This window comes from Pteropus alecto, unplaced genomic scaffold (genome assembly GCF_000325575.1).
Source record: "Pteropus alecto unplaced genomic scaffold, ASM32557v1 scaffold176, whole genome shotgun sequence".
NCBI classification, from domain to species: Eukaryota; Metazoa; Chordata; class Mammalia; order Chiroptera; family Pteropodidae; genus Pteropus; species Pteropus alecto.
The window spans coordinates 1,303,399-1,326,996 of NW_006438644.1; the positions used below are offsets into that span (position 1 = coordinate 1,303,399).

Below are 23,598 nucleotides of genomic sequence, written 5' to 3' on the forward strand. Positions count from 1 at the left end.
CCCCCCCACAGGCAATCACACAGTGCAAAAACAACTCATTTGTCCCCAACTCGTCCTGGAGCTGCCCATTTTGACACTTCAGGCCTTCCTGGTTACCTAATACAAGATCCTACCTGTAACAGTGCTCACACAGCCTGGGTGAGGAGGAAAACTGCTAGAAGTTTTGCTTTTCTGCATTAAAGGAAGTAAAAAATGATCCAGGGACCTTGCATCATAGGGATGCAGGAGGTGGCCCTGCACGACCTCAGGGACCACTCAACATTCACACAGACTGCTTGGGAATGGTGCCCTGGAGCTGTGAGAGGCAGAGGCCTCTGAATGGTCTGACTCACTTCAACTCCTAAGTATAGCCTGAATCTAAGGCCCTCTGGGGTCAGGCTCCTGCCCATTGCTCTGTCTGGAATGCTCTACCCCCACCTCCATAAATACCTGTTTTTGAGGATACCTCAAGGGCGCTTCCAGGAGGTTCTCTGCCCATCGCCTTTTCCACAGGAGACTCGAGTACTCCTTCCTTAGTGACCCTGTGCATCTTGGCACCTTCTGCACCTTGCCTGCACATACCACTCTGGCTGCCTCCCTCAGCACTACGAGTCCCAGGCAGGGATTGGGCGTTTCCTGTCTCGGTAAGTGCGCAGTGCATGTTAGACATGCAAAAATAATTTAAACGGGAAGGAAATTTAGAAATTGTGTATCACACCCCAGTCTAAAAACTCCCCAAGTTTAGCCCTGGCCTCTCTCCTAAACTAATTTCTAACAGTCTGATGGACCACTTCACAAGGAAGTCCACCAGGCATCTCCAATGACACGTCGCTCGCTGGGCAAGGACTTCCACTGCAACGCCAGCTCACCGTCTGCCCTTTCCAGGGCCATCATTCCAGGCCCTCAGGAGTCCCCTTGGATCCCATTCCTCTCATTCCACGTCCTGTCAGTTCCTGTAGCTTCTATTGGTCTCCTGGCCACACACGCTTTCCCCTCTCCTTCTGTCACTGCTCCCGTCCTGGACCCATGACATCCACTCAGGTATCGGCACAGGCTCCTCGAGGTCTCCCGACCTCAGTCCCCCCTCCTTCAGGAGGTTGCTGTCAGGGTGGTCCTCTGCCCACAGAATCTCAAATACCCTTGTATACCCCAGGATGTCATTTGAAGCCCACACTCTAACTGACCTTTCCAGCCTACGCAAAGACCCACTGTGGTCTTTGCTTTCTTTGAAGTTCTATTGCGTTTATCGTTTACACTTTTCTTTTGGCAAGAAAACTGCAAAAACCATTTGTTTTAAGTTTTCCGGTGTTGATGCCTTATTCACCCGAGGGTGGCATGGTGTTTTATGCTTCCTTAAGTGTCTCAGTGCTCAGCATACATAGCACCATGAATACAAACTTACCAACCTACTGAAAAGAAAACATCGAGATGTTCAAAATCGAAATGATCCTTGGACAAAGATCGCAGAAACCTTAATATTCACAGAACTCTAGAGCTGTCCTTTGCCATTTATCACCAACCACACTCACAGGGCTAGTATGAAGAGTAATGAAGTAATCTACATAAAGCCCTTGGAAGACTGTCTGACCTGTGGTTGAAACAGCCATTAGGATGATGATGATGATGATGATGATGACGATGACGATGACGACAATGACGACGCAGGCTGAAATGAGGATTGAGATACATCGATGCAGAATGCAGACAAGCAGTTTCCACAGAGATGGCCGTACTGCCAAGTAATACAATTTGGTGGGACATTTGATCTGTAAGTCCACATCTAAGCACATGAATGAAAATACATTTGGACCTGGTTCTAAAGTCTTGCTGGTCAGTAACTGGTTTGATAAGAAAGGCTATGGCACTGACCTTGAAAGGTTGGCGTTATGAGCAGATGAGACCGGTAGGAACTTGAGCCTCTCCTATTCGCTTCTCAGAAGACGTGCTTTCTCGGACTGGAACCCAAGCCCGGGATTCCAGGACTGGCCAGCTCACCCTGGCGGAGGACTCCTTCAAGATTCCCTTGCTCCCCATGGAGCTGGCCGGCTACCCCCACAGTTGGCTCCAACAGTATATTCTATTCTGAACTTCCAATTGTGGAAAGGCGAAGAGAACATGATCCCTACCCAGGGGAGGCTTCAATTAACAAGAGATCTCGTGGTAAAAGAATAGGACGCCCAAAGGAAATAAACGCAATAAGTCTTAGCTGGGCGGGGCTGGCAGCACGAGGCAGAGGTGGGCTTGAGAGTGAAATGGAGTGATTGGAGGTGAGTAGGGGTCTCGGGCACCATCTCCCCAACACCAGTCCTGGGGGAAAGTCTGGAGCTTGAGTAAGTCTGTATTCAGAGGAGAAATGCAGATAAATCTGGGAATTGGATGATGGATTTTAGAAGGTGTAAGGAAGCATGACAGGTGACTTTCACGGGTCCTACACTCTCCAGAGCTCATTCTCGGGGTGGGAATGAACCTCAGACAGGAGACTGATGTCCATGAGAGATGCAGCAACTTACGTTCCTAGCCCTAGCTTCTCTACTTAGCAGACTGTGGTACCTTTGTTACAAATGGCTGGGGCACACACTAATGCAGGCACTTCAACAGAGTCTTCCAGGGACTTTTTAAACAGAAATTATATCCCTAATAGTACTTGTAACAACTTTACACTTATCCCCTGATTTAATTTGATCTAGCTATCCTTGCTGGTATAAAATATTTTGAATTTTCAGTGATACCCAGGAAAGACTAAAGGACAACCAATTCTCTTAAGAGCAGTATCACAAATATTCTATAGAGACATGTAATGCATTATTTATTTTAACATTTAATCTGATACCCACAGGTGTATCATTTAATGAACATGTATATAGTTAAGCCTGTAAACTGCTGAGTTCTAGATGTTATCGATTATATTTGTCCCACAAATTACCATCCCAGTTTTAAAGTGTGACATTTTCTGTTAAGTCTAGCTTCTCTTCCCATCCAAAGTTTTTTAGCACTGTCAAGCTGACTCTAGGGCCATTTAATTTGGAAAACTGGTATTTTGGTTTGTATTAATTTTATTTTCCTTGCACAAATTGCTTCGCTGATTCTGATTATATGCCTCTTAGTAAAAACTGGGATATCAAAGTATAACAAATGCAACAAAGATACACAGAAGAGAAACTCCACGAGTACCAGATAATTTTATGGATGTCTTTCAGAAGTTCTGAACTGGGGTGTACCTTGATTGTCAATTTTATGCTCTGAATCCAAACTAAAAATAGAGAGAAAACAAGTGGGCTGTAGGTAAAAGTGGAAGAGGAATAGGCCGATATTTCGCCAATCCCTGGAGCAAGCAAAAGGTCAACATATCTTGATCGTAGGGCTGGACACTTAGGCGTTATAAGCCCTCTTTTCCAGGTTCGTAGAGAGGGAGACGGACGGAGCCCACACGTGGGGATTAATAGCAGTGGGTTAAACATTTAACTCGATAACAGAAATATCCGGTAACCTTATTACTCAGCGCATTTCCCGGCTGAGAAGCTGATTTCATTTCATTTTATCTTTCTGCTAAAAACAAATTAGCATCCAACTAGAGGAAAAAAGATCCTCTCAACAAACGCACCGGACCTAGATTACCTTGTGTGACAGAGAGGTGAACATCACTGTCGTGAGTCACAAAGCCTCCTCTGTGTCATCCATCTGATAACTAGTTTCTGGAATCGAGAATGCTGCCGGCTGCCTTGCCTTCCCCTAAACATGCCACACTGAAAAGACAGGAATGACCGCTCTCCTACCGAGCAGACACACGCACGTGGTGCTTCCTCTGCACGCGAGGGGACCGGGCAACCTGCTGTGGGGACGGCAGGATGAGAGGAAGCGAGCGGAGGCCCAGCGGGGCCAGGGAAACGACCTGTTTGGGAGAAAGCAGGAAATTCTGATGTAGAGATAAGGACAAGCAGCGGGACGGGGACCTGAGCTGGATGCGGAAGAGGAAACCGACACGATCCCCAGGAACGGAGTGAAAGGACACAGGGTCCCGAGAAGGGGCGGCCGGGTGGGGACGGGCAGCTCGCGGGCAGGGTGCGAGGCCAGCCCGCCTCGTCTCAGGGCCACGGAGCACGGGAGATAGGAAGGCCCTTAGCAGAGGCTCCGTCCATCTCATTTAAAGTGCGGCTTGGGGAGTAAATGCTTAATTTCTTCACTGTGTCACCGGCCACAAATCTCTGGAATTTGCGAGGAGTCATACATCTGAGTTAAACCTACGAGGTCTGAATTAATTGGCCTCCGTGCCTGAGGGAGCGAAGAGGGTCTGTAACCACGCGTCCCTAAGCAGGGCCCGTCCCCCGAGGAGAAAACATCCCCACGGACCTTGAGACCAGCTTCAGCACCGACCTGAACCGCAGCCAGCGGAAACGCGACGCTCAGGACGTGCTCGTACAGAGCAGGGAGGACGGAAAACGAAGTGAGCGTAGCTGAAATGTGAGAAAGGACAAAATGGCAATGATCCGGCGGGGGGGGGGGGGGGGGGGGCACAGCTCTCTCTCACTGGCTCCCCTCCCCCCACCCCGGCCGGTACCGCTCCACCCGGCATTAGCCGAGGGTGACATCACTGTTTCCTGCTTTCCACAGTCCAGCCAAGCCATGCGTCAGTGGTGCACTTGGGTAGAGCCGTGGCCGGGTCGGGTCACACCGAATGGAAAGGAAGACCGCACCAGTGGCCGTTCGTTAAACTGCCCACTTTACCACTGAACGTTGAGTCCCTTTTCCCTAGACAGAAATCCACACCGCAGGGGTCCAGCCCGCACCAATTGCGCGGGAGAAAAAATGGACGCACATACATGCAGTGCCCGTGGTCACATCCTCGGCTCCAGGAAGGGCACAGGGACCGGAGTGCAGGCTGTAGGACGGGAAGGACAGGGAAACTGCCCGGTGAGGACCACGGCCCCGGGCAGGCCGGGGCGCTCGACCTGCTGCATCTCGCACTGCCCCCAGCCGAGATGCTTTGCTCTCCTCATCAGTCTGTGACACGAAAGCACTAACGGTCCACTTCCCAACAGTTTCAAGTAGCTGCCCTGCCCCCAGAACAGCTCTCACTGGCACTGACCGCCACCTAAATGCCGTAAGATGTCATCATCCCTTCTGGGTGACCGGCCAGACTGCTTAACTCCAAGATGCTGGCCCAGATTCTTGTCTTAAAGAGCCCTCATGTCCTGATTTTATGTCCTATGTTCGTCACTAACGAAGCCTTCCCGTCTGTAAGACTTCTAAGTTCTTCAGAAGCCTCTCACTGCCTCAGGGTGATGTCAAAGGAGAACAGCTTAGTGCACCAGGAACTGACACCAAACCAATGTCTGCTAGGAATTCGCACGTGGTCGGACGCCTCTCTGTGCCAGCTGCTTGACAGTGCACCGCCCCAAAACAGAACGCGAGAGGGACCCCGCGACAAATGAACGTGGAAAACAATGATCTCCACGGGATCTGGGGCTAGCAAACATCAGACGAGACCACACTTAAGAACGTATTCCTTATAGAACATTCTAGCTCTTTTGTCCTTTCTTTAGTTTCCCAACTTTTCAGGTGTTAAAGCACCACAGGACTTTAACAGCAAGGTGATTCTACCTGCTGTGCGCACGCTGACCCTTGTGCCGCCAACTGGCCCCCGTTAAACAGTTTTTCCAGGTACTTTTAGTTTACCATCTCCCTATTTATTGTATGTTCTTGTTCTAAAAGTGCCATGTGCTCAATGTAGTGATTTGAAATAAACAGAAAAGAGAAGAAAAAAAAGCTATTCATAATGTCATGGCCTGGTGTTAAGATTTTGCTGTCTGTCTTTCTGGTCTTTTTCCACGTGGGATGTAATTTACTTCTCAAATCATTTCATATATTTTGCTTACATACTAGTATTTTTATGTCATGAAATTTATGCCAAATGATTAAACAGCCCTCGTAAATTATAGAAACTTAAAGGCAATATCAAAACAATGAGACCACAAGACAGAGACCACCTACTGAATTTTTTTTTGGCACAGGATCGTCTTGGAGTGTTTACAGCTATTAGGTTTATTGAACACTATGAGCCATAAGCTTTGAAAGCATTTTGGAAACATAACAGAATAATCTCTAGAATACAGAGTTTGAAAATCATAAAAATAACTCGCTCTTTTCTCCCCACACAGATCTGTACTGGCTGGACTATTTCTCACAAGGATGTGTACGAAGTGCAGGGATGCTGGGCAAGAATCCTGCCCTCTCAAGACAGCTTCCTGACCTCCAGGAACATCTTTGGTCAGACTTTCCATAACGTGCTGGAAAGACTTCATCCCCATGTCACTAAAGGGAGGCGGGAATGCACATGAAGCTTACTAGGAACGAAGATAGTTATTTGCAGAAGGAAAAGTTACCTCCCTACAGCAAGGTGGAAAACACTGTCAGTGCAGGTAAGAACGGCAGCCAAGGTCTCAGATGTCCACGAGTTGAGTAATCCATGTATGGGGTGCGTCTATGCACACGGCACGGGGAAGCGAGAGGGACTAGTGGTCTACGCCAGTTAATGGCATCCATCACTATTGTTATTACTATTATTTTACTGTGGTGATCGATGACAATGAAAGCAGTCACTAAATAGAACACGATGAAATAATTAAATGGTTGACAAATCTGGCCTATAAGTACAGATGGAGGGTAAAAGTAAATATTTAGAAAGCTAAATCTGGAGGAGGAAAACCTGAACTCTCCAGCATTTCACCACGTGGTCTCCCGAAGTCAGCAAGGCCGGAGACATTTACTGTTTGAGGAGGAACCTGCTTGTGTTGCAATTCTCCACTCTGACATCTACTATGAGGCCGGAGGGGTGTGCCTCCCCTGAGGACACACCAGGAAGGGATTTCTCCCTTCGTTATAAAGCCTGCATGCAGCATTCTGTGCTTGTGCAGTTTTACTTACTACGGACTGTCATAAGGCCCCCGAGGGAAGTGCTGGATTTTGTTTATCTCTACGTGGTCTACAGCACTGCGAGCGTACTGTAGGTACAAATGAATGAGTGAGTGAATGAATGCATGAACACTGCATAAAAATTGAGCAGCTTTCTGATTTTGAGGTCTCAGTTTGGGCTTTCTTTCTGGAGTAGGCTGAGGAATATACATTTCAAAGGCACTCAAATAAACCCGTGTTGAGTGATTAAGGAGTAAGAGTGATTCATTATGCTGGGATTTTCCCACCTGCAGGAGCCAGTCCCTCCGGTGTCCCTGTGCCCCTTTCCCTCGGTCATCTCATCAGGAATTTACTACATTATGTCACCCACCGAGGTGATGAATGGTAGAAACATTTTAGCGGACGGTGACAGGCCCCAGAATGGGGTCAAGTAAAAGTAAATACCGGCCCTTATTAGGTGATCCTGGCCTCCAGTGGTGGCCCCCAGATACACGCGGCTTCCGGCTCTGTCACAGACAGCAGGCCTCGCAGGCCACCGCCTCCCTGAGACAGCTTCCTGACCTCCAGGAACGTCTTTAGTCAGGCACCGCTTCCTTCCTCACTCACCGCCCTGTCCTGCTGTGGCCACTCGGGGAGCTCAGCCCGGTGCTGGGGACACAGCCAACAGGGGTGCTGGGGAGAGAGCAGGGCAGGGTTCTCTTCAGGAAACCCGCAGGCCTGCAGCCTCCGCTCCCCGCACAGTTAGTTTCTAACTGGTCACACGTCCAGGGGCAGTAGAGGGACGAATTGGTGCTCACGCATAAGCTGTGGCTCACAGAATTCCCATTTTCTAGAACTGGACTTACATGGTGGAAGATGTGTTATTAGTCGGGGTGGGAGAAGATTCATAACATATATTTGTTTAGTGATTCCCAAGACTTTAAAGTATATTATGATTTTTGTTTAATGACTATCACATGCTCAGAAACTAGCTAAGGTTATCGTTTACTGATTCTTATTTTTTATGCCAAACCGTTTCCTTTGTTAATTCACTTCTACCCACCTCTACTAGCTGTAAGCTGCCTGAATTGCAGAAAGCATCTTCATTGCGGGGCTTGCGCAGCACTGAGCACGGTGCCTTAAGCACATTAGCTGAAGGAATGAATGAATGAATTTGTTGGGTGAACTACTGTGAGATTTCGAATCTGTATAGGACAAGACAGGACCGGTTATGAACTATGCTAATTTTCTCCTCCATCTCCATCGCTTCCTGCTCTGTCTGGCATCCTCATGGCCTGTCTCTCTCGGCGGGCAGCCTCTCTGGGCCTGCACTACAGCTGAGCTCTTACTCCTAAGCAAAGACCAAAGCTCAGGGGATCTTTAGCACTGAAGGGCTGCCAGCACGAGGCCACTCTAAAGAATACCGAAGCAAGCTCTTCTCAGTATTCATTTTTGTGAATTGAGTAGGATTAAGTTACACTCAGTAAAATTCATCCTTTCCAGGGGTGTAGGTCTATAAGTTTTGACAAATATATACAGTCATGGAACCACCACTACTGCAAACAAAATACAGAGTATTTCCATCCCCCCCAAAAGTTCCCTCGGGCCTCTTTGCAGATGGTCCTTTCCACCTTCCCCTCCCCACAACCACTGATCTGATTTTTTTTTTTTTAACTTCAGTTGCACCTTTTGCGAAACGTCATCCGGTACCCATTTTATTTGAACCCTTCCCCCTATACCGACACTGTTGCTAGTCAACCCCAACTGGCGACTTCGCCATCAGTTCCTGTGGTGTTCCCTGGTCTCCCCCACGCCTATGACGGCTCCGTCTAGCCTCTCGGAGGGCTCCTGTCACACACACAGTCCGCTCTGTAACCGCGGAAGTTTCCAGGGCCTCACCCTTTACTCACATTTCTCTGGTGCTTATCCTTGCTTCTCCGCTTGTTCAACATTTGCCTCCATCTATATTCTTAAAACCCCTCAGGGTCTTCTTTTCCATTCCTTCCTTCTGAGTGTTGTGCCTGTGTTTCTAATGGATTCACATCAGGAACTGTTTTATATATCCTGTTCACCCTTCCAGCTCTCTGTGTCCGAGCTGGACTCATTTCTGGCCTTGCTGATCTGCCTTGCTCCTGTGTCTTTTCCATGACTGACAGCATCACCATCCACAGTCAAGCTAGACATGTCCCTGACCCTGAACCCCACATGTACGTGGCTCCCTTTAAAATGTTTCCAATTTGCCTCTCTCCCCCTATTCACCCCTGCAGCTACAGTGCCAACCTTGACCAGCTCTGGCCACAGCTGATTTAACTCCTGGGTCTGGGTCTCTGTCCTCCAAATACTCTCTACATGGCTGTGTGAGATACTTTCTAACATCCCAGACAGACCACGTTCCTCGTCTCCTTCTTATAAAGAGAAAACCGATCAACCAAACAAACACAAAACTCGCCCTATAGTGACTTTTCAGTATGCACGGGATAAAATCCAAGTTCCTTCAGATGGCAGCTGAGATGCTTAACAGCTTGGCCCTGTCTTGCCATCCCAGTCCCCTTTCTCAACCTCTCCACGTCTGCCCAACTCCAGCCCTGCTGGACCGGCCCGGGAAGGATGCGTCATGCCTCTGAGTCGAAACGCACTGTTTCCCCCACCAGAGGTTGAGCCCTTTACGAAGCATCCTTGATTCTCCTCTTCTCCTGCACGCCCCCGGCTCCTCCCCCCTGCAGGCAGAACCAGCCGCACCTGTCCGCGTGCTCTGAGGGCACTCAGGATGCCAACGGCTCCTGTTCTAGGTGCCTCGGTGCTGTTCAAACGCATGCTCCTCACACCTATTCCTTTTAGTATCGCGATGCCTCACGTGTAGTAAGAATTTAAAACTCCTCATCGAAAACGTTTTGTCTAATACTAAATGAAACATGTGTAAATATCGAGGCAAGAATTTTGTACTTTTCATGCGCTCCTGGCCCACCCATTACTCGTTTGCATATTAGACCACACGGTTTATTAAGGAAATGGTTATGTTTCCTATTTGGGCTTGAATCAGTGTGTAACAAGAACGACAATAATAAAGATTTAGAATTTTTGCTCTAAATCGAATCCAGGAGCACTCCCATGATGAGAAGTCAAATTTCAGCCACTGATGGTTACCAGGGGCAGGCTATCGTATCATCGTGTGGCTATAATGAAGCATTTTATATGAAGCCCATCATCACGGATTTTAAGTGCTTTGATTAAGTTTTCATTTCTTTGCTATCTCCCCTCTGCCCATAGAGAGCTGAAATAACATAATAATCATCCTATAGAAACGCAGTCGCATTAAACAATGCCAAAAACGAGACCTCATATGACTCACTCTTTTTCTAAGGCAGAGCTTCCCATGTGACATGCTGAGAAAGAGGGTAGAGAGCGACACATGGATTTCCCCAGCCCTTGCTGGGGGCTAAGCTGGTCCTGTCTGGCACGGCCGTCGCCTCCGTCTGTCCCACACTTCAGTGAAATCTTATCATTTTGAGTGCAACGATGTGACAAAGGCCGAGAAGCACTATACTAAGCCATCTGCCACTTAAACAGCAGACTGAATTCTCCCGAGTCTTTCTTTTCTATGTTCTATAAGTAAAATCAGTTTTATGACTCGAGGGCTCTTGAACACATGATCTTAAAAAAAAAAGAAAGAAAAAAAGAAAAGAAACTCCACACCACAATGGCAGAGGTGTTTCGTACGATGGAAGAGAGTGTTTACAAAAAATAGCAAATACCGTTAATTATTTCCCAACACCTGATTCGCAAAGCGCTGGCAGAGCAGAAGGATTTTAGGTCGCGTGACAACACAGACTGAGAAACGTTTCTGGAGAATGTTACTCACCGTCCCAACCAAAGGGTATATGAACCCAGCGCCTATGCTGGCCCGGACATCACTAATGGGTAAAATGAAATCCCTGGGTACACCTTTCTTGTCAGGTTGGTGAGACAGAGAAAGGTGGGTCTTTGCCATGCAGATGGGCAGATTTCCAAAACCCTGTAAGAAGGGAAAGGGAATGTGTTCATTGAGCATAAATGTTAGTCTCCTGTCCTTGTTTAACTTGACTCCATATAACCCCCACAGCTCAGATTCAGGCACGTAGTAGGTGCTTGACACTATCTGTTCGCTAAGCAAGAAGATGGGACAGAAACTCATCTCCACGTGATCATCTTCTGGCCGGTTACGGATGTCTATTATTTATTTTGGAGAATTCTCTTTACGGGAAGGCAGTATTATGTATGTGTTGGGGAGAAAGTGTGGCTATTTTCAGACAAAGTAGCAGCAGCACCAGCAGCAGCTGTAGAAATCACTTTGCAAACACATTAATATCCGGGACTCAGAAAGGTAATCTGGTGAAAGGCTTCGTAATGAGACTTTCAGTCACGTTGTTCACTCGGTCTTGGAGGCTGTCAGGAAGCAAAGAAGCCCTTTGTGTTGGTTTATGAATCATGGCTATTTGATCTGCGATTACATTATAGGAACTAGGATGAGGTCACTACTTAAGCCTCTTATTTTTAAGGACCAAAGGCTTCGCCTGACCCAGAGCTCCAAAGGTGAAAGAGCAGGAAGTCGCATGTGGTGTCTCACAAAAAGGACAGTGTCCTTGCAGCCTGGTTCCGATTAAAGGGTACATAGTGCCCTTTTAGAGATTTTGCTAATTAAGGGCAACCACATACTTGACACATAACTCTTAAGGAACACTCCCTCGGTAGACAGATAAAAGGAATGCAGTCTTCAGAGGTGACCCATGCTGAATTTCTTATGATTCAACTTAAAACTATTTGAAAGATTTTTGAGAGTTATCTGTTGGGGGGTAGAGGGCTCCTCTCTTTGAGATGCTGCAATACTCATATACTGATCAGAATTCTGTTGGGGCACAAGCACAATTGCTCTGCAGAAATGGTGCCCAGAATGGGTTTTAGAGATTACTCAAAAACTGAAATAATTTTTATGAACTGATGTAGGTCTCCCAATTTAAAAATCTGCCAGTGGGGATATTAAAAGAAAGAAAGAAAGAAACAAACAAATCCCAATATGCCATATACCATCATCAGATTACTTAATAAAAGCACTTTTTAAGACTGAAACAAAGGACCTAATTTAGAATAAATGACAGTCCTTAAATATTATTAAAAACTCATAAAAAATCATGACAAGGACCTTATTTTACATATTTCATTGCATGTGAATGAAAATCTTATGACAGAACAGCACCTGAATATACAACAATGTTTGGGAAGCATTTCTTTTCTAAAGCACCAGCCAAGAGCATCCATGGAAAATTCTAATTAAAAATGAGTTGCGGATCATCTTACCAAACCTGGGAGAATACTCTGCTCGGCACTGGCAGTATTTAACAAAATGTCAAATATGATTTACAATAGGATGTAGGAGTTGGGGAATTAAAAAAAAAAAAAGAGATGACACTCGAGACGAAGCTCTTTAGCCATCGAGCTTTTGAAGTGCTTTGACTTCTACCCAGTGAAGTGGGCACTCGAGGCACATGGTCCTTTCGGTCAGGGCTGAATGCGTAGCCCTGGAGTCCATTAACCACGACCATTATAGGACCAGAGAGTGACTCGTGCTGCTGAATCCCAGCCACCTTCACAGCTGCTTGGAGAATTGTCTTTGTCACTCTCTAGAGGTGGAAGAGGATGGAGACTTTAACCTCGGTGGACAATCTCGGCACCAAGCCAATGAATCACGTGTATGAAAAGAACACGGCGCATCTCCACCTTTAAAAGTCAATGATGTATAGATTAGAGGGTATATACCCTCACCATAATGTTCTAATTATAGTCAACACTCTACACCCAAAGATATTAACTTCATTCTTTGTAGACCACAAAGTAGATTAAGTAAGACAAGTTCAGCTGGTGAGACATATATGAGTCCTCAAGTCAAGGTGACTATTTCAAGAGCCTAAGGTGGATTTTTCCCCTAAAAGGATAACTTACCTGTTGCGTGTAACGATCAATTTTGGATTGTGCCTCAGGAGAGAGTTCGATATCTCTGGCTCCATAGACAGCCTGGGCGATGGTTCTTATCTTTTCCACAATTGGAAGCTGAAGAAACACAATGACAACAAAGTCATTAACTTCAATCTGGTCAAAGAACTCAAAGCTCAGTGAGATTTTTCTGTAAATTTAAAAAATTCTCCACTAGATTCCCTCTTCAGCAACTGCGACATTTGAAACAAACACTCTTTTCTCCTTTAGTCACCTTTAAAGTTCTAAAATTTTCAGCCAATTTAGAGGCTACTCATCTAAGTTAATCATTTATATCCATTGCAGCAGTTTTAAAGATGTAGTTTATACTAAATGCTTTTTAATGGTGTCATAAGTCTCCTACCTAAACACTTAGTGCTGACTTTTAACTGGGACCCAACTCTAGTTAGATGAGAGAACGTAGCAACACTAAAGGACGAGCATTTTTTTTTTGTGAGTGGGAATGGGTTGAGATTTTAATATAAATGCTGATGTGATCAAACATTCTATTGGAAAATCAGAGGTTGAACCTAGTGTCACTTTAGAAAATTATGAGAAATCATGGAGAATGAGAAAAATTGGAGAAGACTCACTCGATCTGGACAAATAAGTGTGTGGGGAGGAGATGAAAAATCTTTCGTAATGCTAAATGGAAAACGTGGATGCAGATTGTTGGTGAAATACTAAAAGCAATCTTAAGAAACAAGAACGGTTCATTAGGAAAGGAATATGTCACCGATAAAGTGATTTTTGATGTAAGCAAAGCATTTGGCAAAATCGTTCACAATTTTGCGGAGGGTAGAAAATACATAGGCATAACGCCGTAAGTGAATTTACTCGGGTGGGGAGGTGCTGGGCCACGTGCTGATGGAATAAATGGACATCGCCCAAGGACCGGAAGCCTCAAGGACTTTGCTTGGCAATGGCAAATGGTACGTTTGTATGAATTACTTGATGATACACATAGGAAGGACAATTATTCGACAGAAGAAAATAAATGCGAATCCACCCTCCCAAGCTGATAGAACCCCAAACTGCTTTAAAATGTGTTTTTCATTACTGTAGGTTTTATTACTGTGGAGTTGTTCTGTGGTCTGGAACTTAAATATTGGATGTTTCGACAAATAAAAAAGAAATGAAGGTGCAAGTCGTAGTCTTTCAATGAAGGACATAAAAGAGGCTCTGAATCATTGGAGAGAAATACTTTGTTCATGGACGAGGCTGTACAGATGTTCAGATGTCAGTTCTCACAAACAATCTATTATATTAGTTCAGTACAGTTCCAGTGAAAATCCCAAGAGCACTTTTGGTTACCTGGCCAACAAATTCTAAAATTCCTCATGAAGAGTAATGGCGTAAATAGGTAAGATGACTTCAAAAATAAATAAAACCAAAAGAACGAAGATAAGAGGACTTGCCTTACCGGGTATCAATCATAGTGCAAGACTACGCTAAGTAATTCCAGGTGGTACTGGCACAGGAGTAGATGAATCAATCAACGGAAGATGAGAAGGAACCAAGAAAGACATCTCAGCAGGTGTGGGACAGTATAGAGCTAGCAATGGCACAAAACAGGCCAATGGCTGACTACCCAACTGACTTCCGGCTGGAGAGAAATAAAATTAGATTCTTACCACATGCCGGGCCCCCAAATAAATCCAGTATGTAACAAAGGCATAAACTTCAAAATTAAAACTGTAAATATTGGAAGAAAACACGGAGAACTCTATGATCTTAAGGAAGGAAAACGATTTCTTAAAGTAACAACATATACCCTAAAGGAAATGACTTATAGATTTGACAGCATGAAAACTTACAAGTTCTTGCATAAAAAAAGACACTGTAAATAAGGTTAATGGACCGAGAAGAGTCTAGGAGAAGACAGATGCAAATACTTAGAAGTCAAAAGATTAGTCACTATCATGGATTAAAAACCTCCCACAAATCAAGAGAAAGACAAACAAATATTTAATGCTGGGCAAGAGGAGTGACTAATAACCAATATGGAAAAATGCCCAATCTCATTAGTAATCAAGAAATGTAAATTAAAATAATGAAAAACCAATGCATACCCATTAGATTAGCAACACTGAGAAGTATGAGAATACTAGGTATAGGTGAGGATGTGGGGAAAATTATCCTTCTAAGTGCTTTTGGTTGAGATGCTCATGGTTTAACCCACCATGAAATCTTCCTAAGTGGCCTCTTCACTTCTAATACTCCCTTCACTCTATCACAAATCTAACCTTCCTAAAATGTACCTAAGAAAAACTCAAAAATCTTCAGCTTCCCATAGCCTACCAAAGAACAAAATCTGGTTATGACACTGAAGCATCTGTATAATCTGGGCTGCTCTGAAGCATCACTAGATAAGTTCTCAGATCTTTAAATTTCCCCCACCTTCTTGCTTCCAGGCTCTGAGCATATTGCCTCTACCCTTGTAATCTTCAAAGATCAGTCTCTGCTAAAACTCCCTGAGCTCTCTGAGCTCTCTCTTAAAGGCCAGCTTCTCCGGGAAGTCTTTACCTATCCCGGATGTCAAGATGCCTGTGATATGCCTTTACCTGAGTGTTGTTACACAGGACCAGAGGTTCAACGGGGCTTGGTAATAAGCGGCTGTAGGCAAAGCTCATGCTATCTTAGGGCGCCCTGATGGACCTCACGTGGTAATAGTCCTGGGATCAAAGCCCGACACGGAAATCTACCAGATGGCAAGGGGCCTTTTGTAAACCATGCCATAGGAGAAATTGGAGAAGAATCTCCACCTCTTGGAGAGACAACTCTAGAAAGAAATGACCTCTGTCTTCCAGAAAGGTAGAATGTGAAATGAGGACAGAAACTAGAAGTAATTTGTAGCTTAATGTTTAAGGAAAAGCTCTAATAACCAGAGCTGCCTCACTTAGCAGTGACGTGTTCACTCTCTGGGAGCATTCAGTATCAGCTGGGCATGGTGCCATGAATACTGTAGAAAAAATTACTGTATGAGTATAAAGTTGAGGCTGAACTAGAGGGATAACTTGGAGGGTAACGTCTCATGTAAATGATGCGATGCTCTCACTAGCTGAAGAATTAAGACCGGCCTATAAACTGTTGGAGGTCAAGGACCACTTTTTGCTCGCTCAGAGGTGAGATGTAACACGGCGCCTGGAGTATGTAGCACACCCTCAATATACAGCTGAACAAATGAATGACTATTTCTAAATTTATCGACCAAACATGAATCCCATGTGGTGCAATAGTTACAGAAGGCAATAAGAAAGTTCGGGTAGCGATGTGCTGAAGATGTCACTGAGAGGACTTTTTACATGAACCTTCGATCTCACTCATCAGCATCTTCAGTAGACGGGCACCGAAGGGCTTGCTATGGATGCTGCACTTAAGCTAACATGATCTTTTCTGCTGGCCAATAAATGGCTTGCAAGGAGCAGCCCCTTTTATGAAGTAAGTTACTAGGAAGCTGGAAGATATTTCTAGCACCCACACAGCAAGTACAGTGACCAGGCTTTGTCAGGCAAATCAGTTCTCAGGATACTGTGTTCCCCGGACAGTGTGAAAACGGGTCCTGGGAAACAGGCAGTGTCCCCACTGAACCTAGTCTCCATCTGTGCCTCACTCACCCCCTTGGCCATCCCAACCTCCACGGGTACAGCAGCACAGCTGGGTGGCTATTACGGGGCAGGAAGGCTAAGAAAGAACACTGCCTCTTCATGTTATCTGGTTAAATCATGCACCCTTTCTAAATCTGTTTCCTTGCTCCTGAGATGGGGTTGTGAATATTCTACATTGTTTTACTGCAAGCATGGAAGCAAAGTAGAGAAAATGTGTTGGATATGTCACACTATACAAACCCTGAGTAATATTATTATGGAGTGAGGGCGAAAGGGTTGATTAAAAGAATTATGTTTTCTCTGGAAGTAAAACAAAACGACAACAAAATAGATATTATTACTTGTAACTTATTTAATGAATGGAATGCCTATTATTGAACTCTATGATTTGAAAATGAAGTCAGTGTGTGTGACCTTTTCTATTAAGATGATAAAGAAGAATTCACATGGGAACAAAGTAATAGTGAATAAAAAATGTGAAGAAATTAGTGTACTTAATTGATTTAGTATTAGGTTTTAAACATGAAAATACTTTGTTTCAAGAAATATGTATTTAATTTTAATTGTGGTAAATATACATAACGTAAAATTTACCGTCTTACTCATTTTTGAATGTACAGCTCCATATTTTTAAATACATTCATGCTGTTGTAAATCCAATCTTCAGAAGTCTTTCCATCTTGGAAAACTGAAACTCTGTCCACATTAAACTCCAAATCCTCACCCCTCAGCCCTGGCAAGCACCATTCTACTTTCTATCTCTATCAATCTGTCTACTCCGGGTACCCTATATAAATGGAATCATATAATATTTGTCTCTTTGCTTCTGGCTTATTTCATTTAGCATAATGTCCTTAAGATTCATCTATGTTGTAGCATGTACCTGAATTTCTTTCCTTTTTAAGGCTGAATTTTTCATCGTCTTTTTAAAGTCCATTCATCCATCCATTAATGGACACTTTGATTATTTCCACCCTTTGGCTGCTGTAACATGGCTGGACAAATATCTTTTGGAGAATCTGACTCTGAATTTTTTCGGGCATAAGGAAATATAAATTTCTTGTCAACAACCAAACTGTCTTCCTTGCTAATGTTTATTTGAAAGTGTTTTGGGAATTTCTAGCAGGTGCCAGGCTGACTTTGTGAACTGTGTAGTTGTGGTTTTATTTCCTGTAGGAAAACTGCAACCTCCCACACACGACAGATGACCCAAACAGAAGGCAGTGCAGGAAAGCAGGAAGGGGTCAGTGGCATGAATCCCAGTCCGAGAGCCTGTTTCTGTTCACCCTCAGCGCCCGAGCCATGTGCTTCCTGACAGGCACCACTGCTGACCTGACCCCCTGGCATTCTGCACTTCTGATGCCCTGACCGCAGCCTCACCAACCCTGGAGATGAGAATGTTCTCCGATTGCCTTTCAATGCCAGCATAGGGGAATGCACCATCAGCACCCTGGGCATGTATCCTGCAGCCCCATGCTGAATAAATAATGTGCTGAATAAATAATGTAACTAGAAATCCCAAGGCCAAAGTTCTCTTGGGAGTCCTACTATAATTTTTCTTTTTTGCTCATGTGTACAAGAAAATAAATAAAAAGAACATCTCAGTTAACATATTTTTTGGGTTTGATATAAAAACTAAAAACTGCCCAGATAAGGTGGCTCCTATTGCAAACGATCTATTTATATTTTGTCTGCAGGCAAGGAACTTCCTGCTGTCTCTCTGCTTGATTTTTGGGGAGAAGTGTAATCGTTGAAGGAAAAAAAAAAAGCCAAGCTCAGTCCAATGATCTTGATCTGAACTTGATATTAGTTCTCTTTGGTAAATGGTAGATTTTATAAAACAAATAAAATGATAAAATAAATTATGAGTTTATGCATTGATCATCCCTGGCTTTCCCCTGACTCCGTAAATGTTTACTCATTTATTTATTTACCACAACCTTCCATCCTCACACCCCTAGTGTCCAGGAGAGCGGCTTGTACATAGCAGGTATTTCATGACTGCTGAATGACTAAAATAACCATCTATGGCAAGTATTTGCAAGATGTCGCAGCGTGCAAAGACCCTGTGATGGAGAGGGGACGACGGTACAGTGAACACGTATGACAGGACAGAGTGTGTGATAAGGTTCTGAGTGAACGTTCCATTAAAGGAGGGAGAACACAGATTGCTGGGGAAGGCATGGAAATCAGCAAAAGCTGGCAAGCCATGAAAAAAGGGCCTTGAATAGTGCTTGAAGGACATGATTTTAATAAGAATGAAAGAAAAGATTATTCCACACAAGGGGAAAAGCATAAGTGAAGGTGTGAATGGCGGCAAACAAGGCTTATTCTGGAAATAGTGACTATTCCATTTGTATTATCCACAATCGCTTAACATATGTATAAGCTACTCCATGAAGCATCTATACCAGTGTCTTTGATCATTTTTGAACTAACATGTTAAGTCTTCATCTTCACCGAGACTATAACTGTGAATATATTCTACATTAATTCCCTCTCAAACCTCTTAAACGTATGTCCAGTAGAAACTTTGTGGATTCCACTAGCCTCATGTGGGTATTAAGCAGTTGAAATGTGACTAGGGCAACTGAGGAAATAAATTCTTAAATTTTAGTTAATTTATATAGCCACCTGTGACCAGTGGCACAGCACAGAAAATAACTATGACCAATTGTCATACTGTCGTACAGTCTCTGGCATAAGTAGGTACACCATAAACGCCAGCGGAGTGACACCTTAAAGGTAAGTTGAAGGATATGGTGGCCTTCATGCTTCATCACAGTCATTTTGTAGATGTGGCAATCCAGGCTCATAGAAGCCAAGCTACTCCAAGTCAGATAGTGTATCCTTCTTGAAAATGTCTGGGAAAGTCTGCTGGAATCATTACGAAATGAAATGAAATGATTAAATTAAAGACCTGCTTTTTAAGTCAAATAAATCGATCTACAAATTCTGGAAAAGGAGCTACTTAAATTTTAAATTATCTTGAAAATGGACAGAAATAAAGGGAAATCAAACATGAAGTGAAATAGAACAGAAGTTAAAGCCAAAGCTGCTAGAATCGAAGAAAATAAGGAAGTATGAAGATTTTATAATACTTTGGCATCTCATTCTACTTGCAGGTCAGCCTGTATAGTCAGCAGCTCTGAAAGTGTCCTAGAAGACCCATGAAAACACTGCACAATACTGTCCACACTTCACTTTCTTTCAATAAGTCCACAACCGCTGAAGTGTTGGAACACGCTGCTGTTTCTTTAGCGGCAAAACTGAACTAAAGCTACATTGTTCTTTTGTTTCACAAGGCCACAGAATTCATAGACGTTAAATGTCCTTATGCTGTGATATTGGCGAAATGTATTCCGATGCCCATAATTTATTTAAAGAGAAGGATCAATTAATAAACTTGTAAGTTGTACAGACATCTGACACAGTAATTATTTCAATTTGTATTTTGTATTTTAAATGAAGCATAAATTTTAAATGATCTACGAGTGTAGCGTGGTCAATAGCCTTTCCTGTCCTTTAAATGAAAAAGGTATAACGTGAAACCATCGCTGTTCATTTATACCGAGCATGGACAAGGTGCAAAGGGTTCATTATGACATGTCCCTCGTGTCACAGGAGCAGCTCTATGTTGCTGCTGAGAACAACAGACCCAGTATCTTCGACACAAAGCATGTCCTTGGCTGGAAACCAGTACATCTGAGCTACCGAAGGTGTACGTGCCGACTTCCACGAGCTGGCCGCCAGGCGGCCATCTCTGCGGGCTCGCTGGCCCCAGGCAGCAGGTTCACCCAGGAGATGCCCAGAGGGACGTCATTCCCCCCGGGGCCGCCAGGATGTGAGGTGGAGACAGCCGAGGTCTGAGAAAGGAGAAAAGGCTCATTGCCAGAAAGTCTGCATTTGTGCATGCGAAACGGTGACCGTGAGGAATTCACGAGGGTGATCTCTCATGCTCTCAAACGGAACGTCACCGCGACGTCAAAGGAAAAAAGGGACAGGAATAGGTGATGTTAACGGTCTCTTCTCTCCCAAATGAGGGGGCAGGGCTGCTCGAGGGCCGAGCACTCCGCCTGGCCCACTAACATGCATGTATTTTTATAACTTATCTGCTGCTTACCATCCCCACAAACCTTACTTAGTAAACTCCAATGTGTTATACAGGCCATGTGAACGCCACAAGGTACCACCTGGGTTTTATTTTCACGTGTCAGGAGCCCTTGTGTTTTACATGTGGCTCTTTTTCTTGATTGTACAGCAGCATCTTCCCCTCACTGACCTACTGGAGATGCTCTCCCGAAGGAAAAAAACACTTTTGGTCTAGAAGTCTCACTCAAGAACCGAGTAAACTACTTTCACGAAAGGAAAAAGATAGCGTTTCCTGATTTAAAAAAAAAAAAAAAAGATCTTACTAAGACAAATACCCAACCTTTCAGATACTGGGGCAATTAGAAGCCTGCGCTGTTTCGAGTGTTTTCCCCCTAATCCTGTGGCGGTAGTGTCCTCTCCTGAAGTGGTCTGTTACGTGTGGTGCCTTTAACGAGAATGTCTGCGACGGCAGTTCGATGATGCCCCTCAGTGCTCGTCTCTCATTGGAGGAGTGGGATAAGGTTCCCACAGAACGGTCTGATGGAACTTAGGTTCCGGCACATCTCACCCGGTCGCATGCGGTATGCAGTATATATAGAGCAGAAACAAATTCAGAGACAGTGAGGGACTTAGCCCACAGCAGATGGGCCCCTGATGGAACTTAAGTCTGAAATGAAGTCCGAAAGGCCGGGGGGTGGACGGAGTGCTGGGGGAGGGTACACGGCTAGCATGGTGGGACACTGACGGCTCATTTTATATCCCTCGGTCTTTCTGGACTGGTCTATAATTTTAGATGAAATAACCCATTTCTAACAACTTCCATCACAGGGACATCTCATTTTTCATGTTAGAAGAAAGCACTTAAATGAAATCACAGGAATCCTTGTGACACGCACAGTGAAACAGATATAGGCCGCTGTTTCTTTCTCATCGGGTGCTATTTCTAGCTGGGGCACGCTGTGCCTGACTCACACCGGGCTGAGGACGCTGGGCGGGTTCTAGCAGTAGGGTGCGAGCGCACGAAGCCTGTCAAAAACAGGTGAGTGGGGCAGATGGCAGGCCAAGGAGGTGAGTGATTCATGGCAGGCCCAAGGAGCCTTGGGAGGACCCGGAAGCCAAGAATCTACCTTTGACAGAGACCTGAGGTGTGTCTGCGGAAGGGTGCTGTTGGGCTGAGGTGGGAATGTGGAGCATTCCTCGGAGTATGTCTTTGCAACTATTGTGAATATAAAAGACATACAGAAATATGCATAAACATCATTTGAAGTTTTAACATTTTATTGATTATAACTATATATACGGTGTGAATAGACTTAATACGATAGAACTGTGCATTTAAAAATGATTAAAGTGGGCATTTTCAGATTAGGTATATATTCATCATAATCAAAAACACTATATATATACACACACACACACACACACACACACACATACAATATATATACTTTACAAGTATTTATATGAATGCATACTTATCTATTTATTTTAAATATGAGGCGCTGGCTACAAATTAAAGGATAACTCTTGAAACCCCACCAACTGGCACATGTTGAAGCTTGAATTGTTAAGAAATATAAAATAATTCCTCAATAATCAACAGCAACAACTATGACAAAAAAACAACTAACCCCCAAACTCCTGCCTTAAAAAGACCAGCAGGGGAGAAAAGGCTCTTAAACTTTCAGGCAGTGAAAGTACAATAGCTCAGAAATCCGGGTGCTGGCTGTGGCCCTTGGCTGAGGCCTCCAGGTCTGTTTTGATCTCCTTCCATCCAGCCCCGCTGTGATCAAGAGAAAGCCTTCACATAAAGAACAGGAAAGACCTTTTAATAAAAACAAACACTATCCTCTCTTGCTGTCAAGGTTACACCTCAAAATGTTTGCAAGGCTAGAGGAAGGATATCGAGATGATTTTTAATCTCAACTCCTGATTTAACAAACAATATTCAGACTGAGTTGCAAGCTGACTTTCAGTGCCACACAACCTTTGCGAAAGCGACTGAGTTTTTTTATTATATCGCTAGTGGTTCTAAATTCTAATGTAGAAAGAACGCTAAATGTCTTGCTTTAATTTGGTTGGTACCCTTCTTTCTTGGTGCACGAGAAGCCTTGGCTTCTAATGCCTGGTTTTAACCCACTTGGACAGGAAACCAGCTCTAGAGTCTGGCAAAGTTACCTGAGTTACAAGGTAATTTTTGCAAGTCAGTTCAGGAAGCCCTCTCATTGACTGCCAGCTTCCTGCGTCCCTGCATTTGACTCTTGAGACTTTTCATTTGGTTCTCATGGCAACCAGGTGAAGACACTATTTTATAGATAAGGCTCAGACATGAGTTAACTTGCCCAAATTTTTATCTGTAGCAGGAGGCCTCGTCAAGATTTTAATTCAATTCTGCATGATCCCAAGGCTTTTTTTTTTTTCTTAAAAATTAATTGAAGTGACATTGGATAATATAAAGAAAGCTTTATCCTTTTAATTACAAAATGTTACTTCTTCCCTCAGGTGCCCATTTGCTATGGGGTAAGTCCCTCACTGTCTCTGAATTCGTTTCTGCTCTATAATGCATACCCCATGTGAATGGGTGAGATATGCTTGAAATAATGTATGGAAAAGGGATTTTAGCTAATAAAGTGTAAATACAGATTAGTTTTTCTTTCTTCAAAAACTATTTTCCCATGTGCTTGCAGATATGGTGATGTTATATTAGTCAATCATAAAGATATAATTGTTAAAATAATAGAAAAGGAAAAGTCCAAGAGAAGATGATTTATTGGGGGACTATAAGCAGCTTCTTAAAGGGGACTGTGATCATCTTAAAATGCTGAAAAGGGGACTGTGATCATCTTAAAATGATGCATTGTATTTCAGATTTAAATATATTAATTCGCACATGATAAACTTCCTATGAACAATTAGGCCACTGCATCTTATTCCATATTTTTTCTGAATTATCATTCTAAGTTAATCAACAGCTGCCTCCAGTACCCTAATCAAAAGTTGCCTATTCTTGAATTAGAAGCTACTCCTG

General features: G+C 44.0%; 1 protein-coding gene across 1 annotated transcript in view; it reads right to left on the reverse strand.

Annotated features, from left to right (window-relative positions):
• MTHFD1L (methylenetetrahydrofolate dehydrogenase (NADP+ dependent) 1 like) overlaps window positions 1–23,598 on the reverse strand; it is a 154,167-nt gene that overhangs the window by 27,654 nt on the left and 102,915 nt on the right. The window contains exons 24-25 of the mRNA XM_015592388.2: window positions 12,841–12,948; window positions 10,727–10,879 (exon numbers count right to left, since the gene is read on the reverse strand). Of these exons, the coding sequence (XP_015447874.1) occupies window positions 10,727–10,879; window positions 12,841–12,948 (261 nt within the window). The remainder of the gene's footprint in view (window positions 1–10,726; window positions 10,880–12,840; window positions 12,949–23,598) is intronic.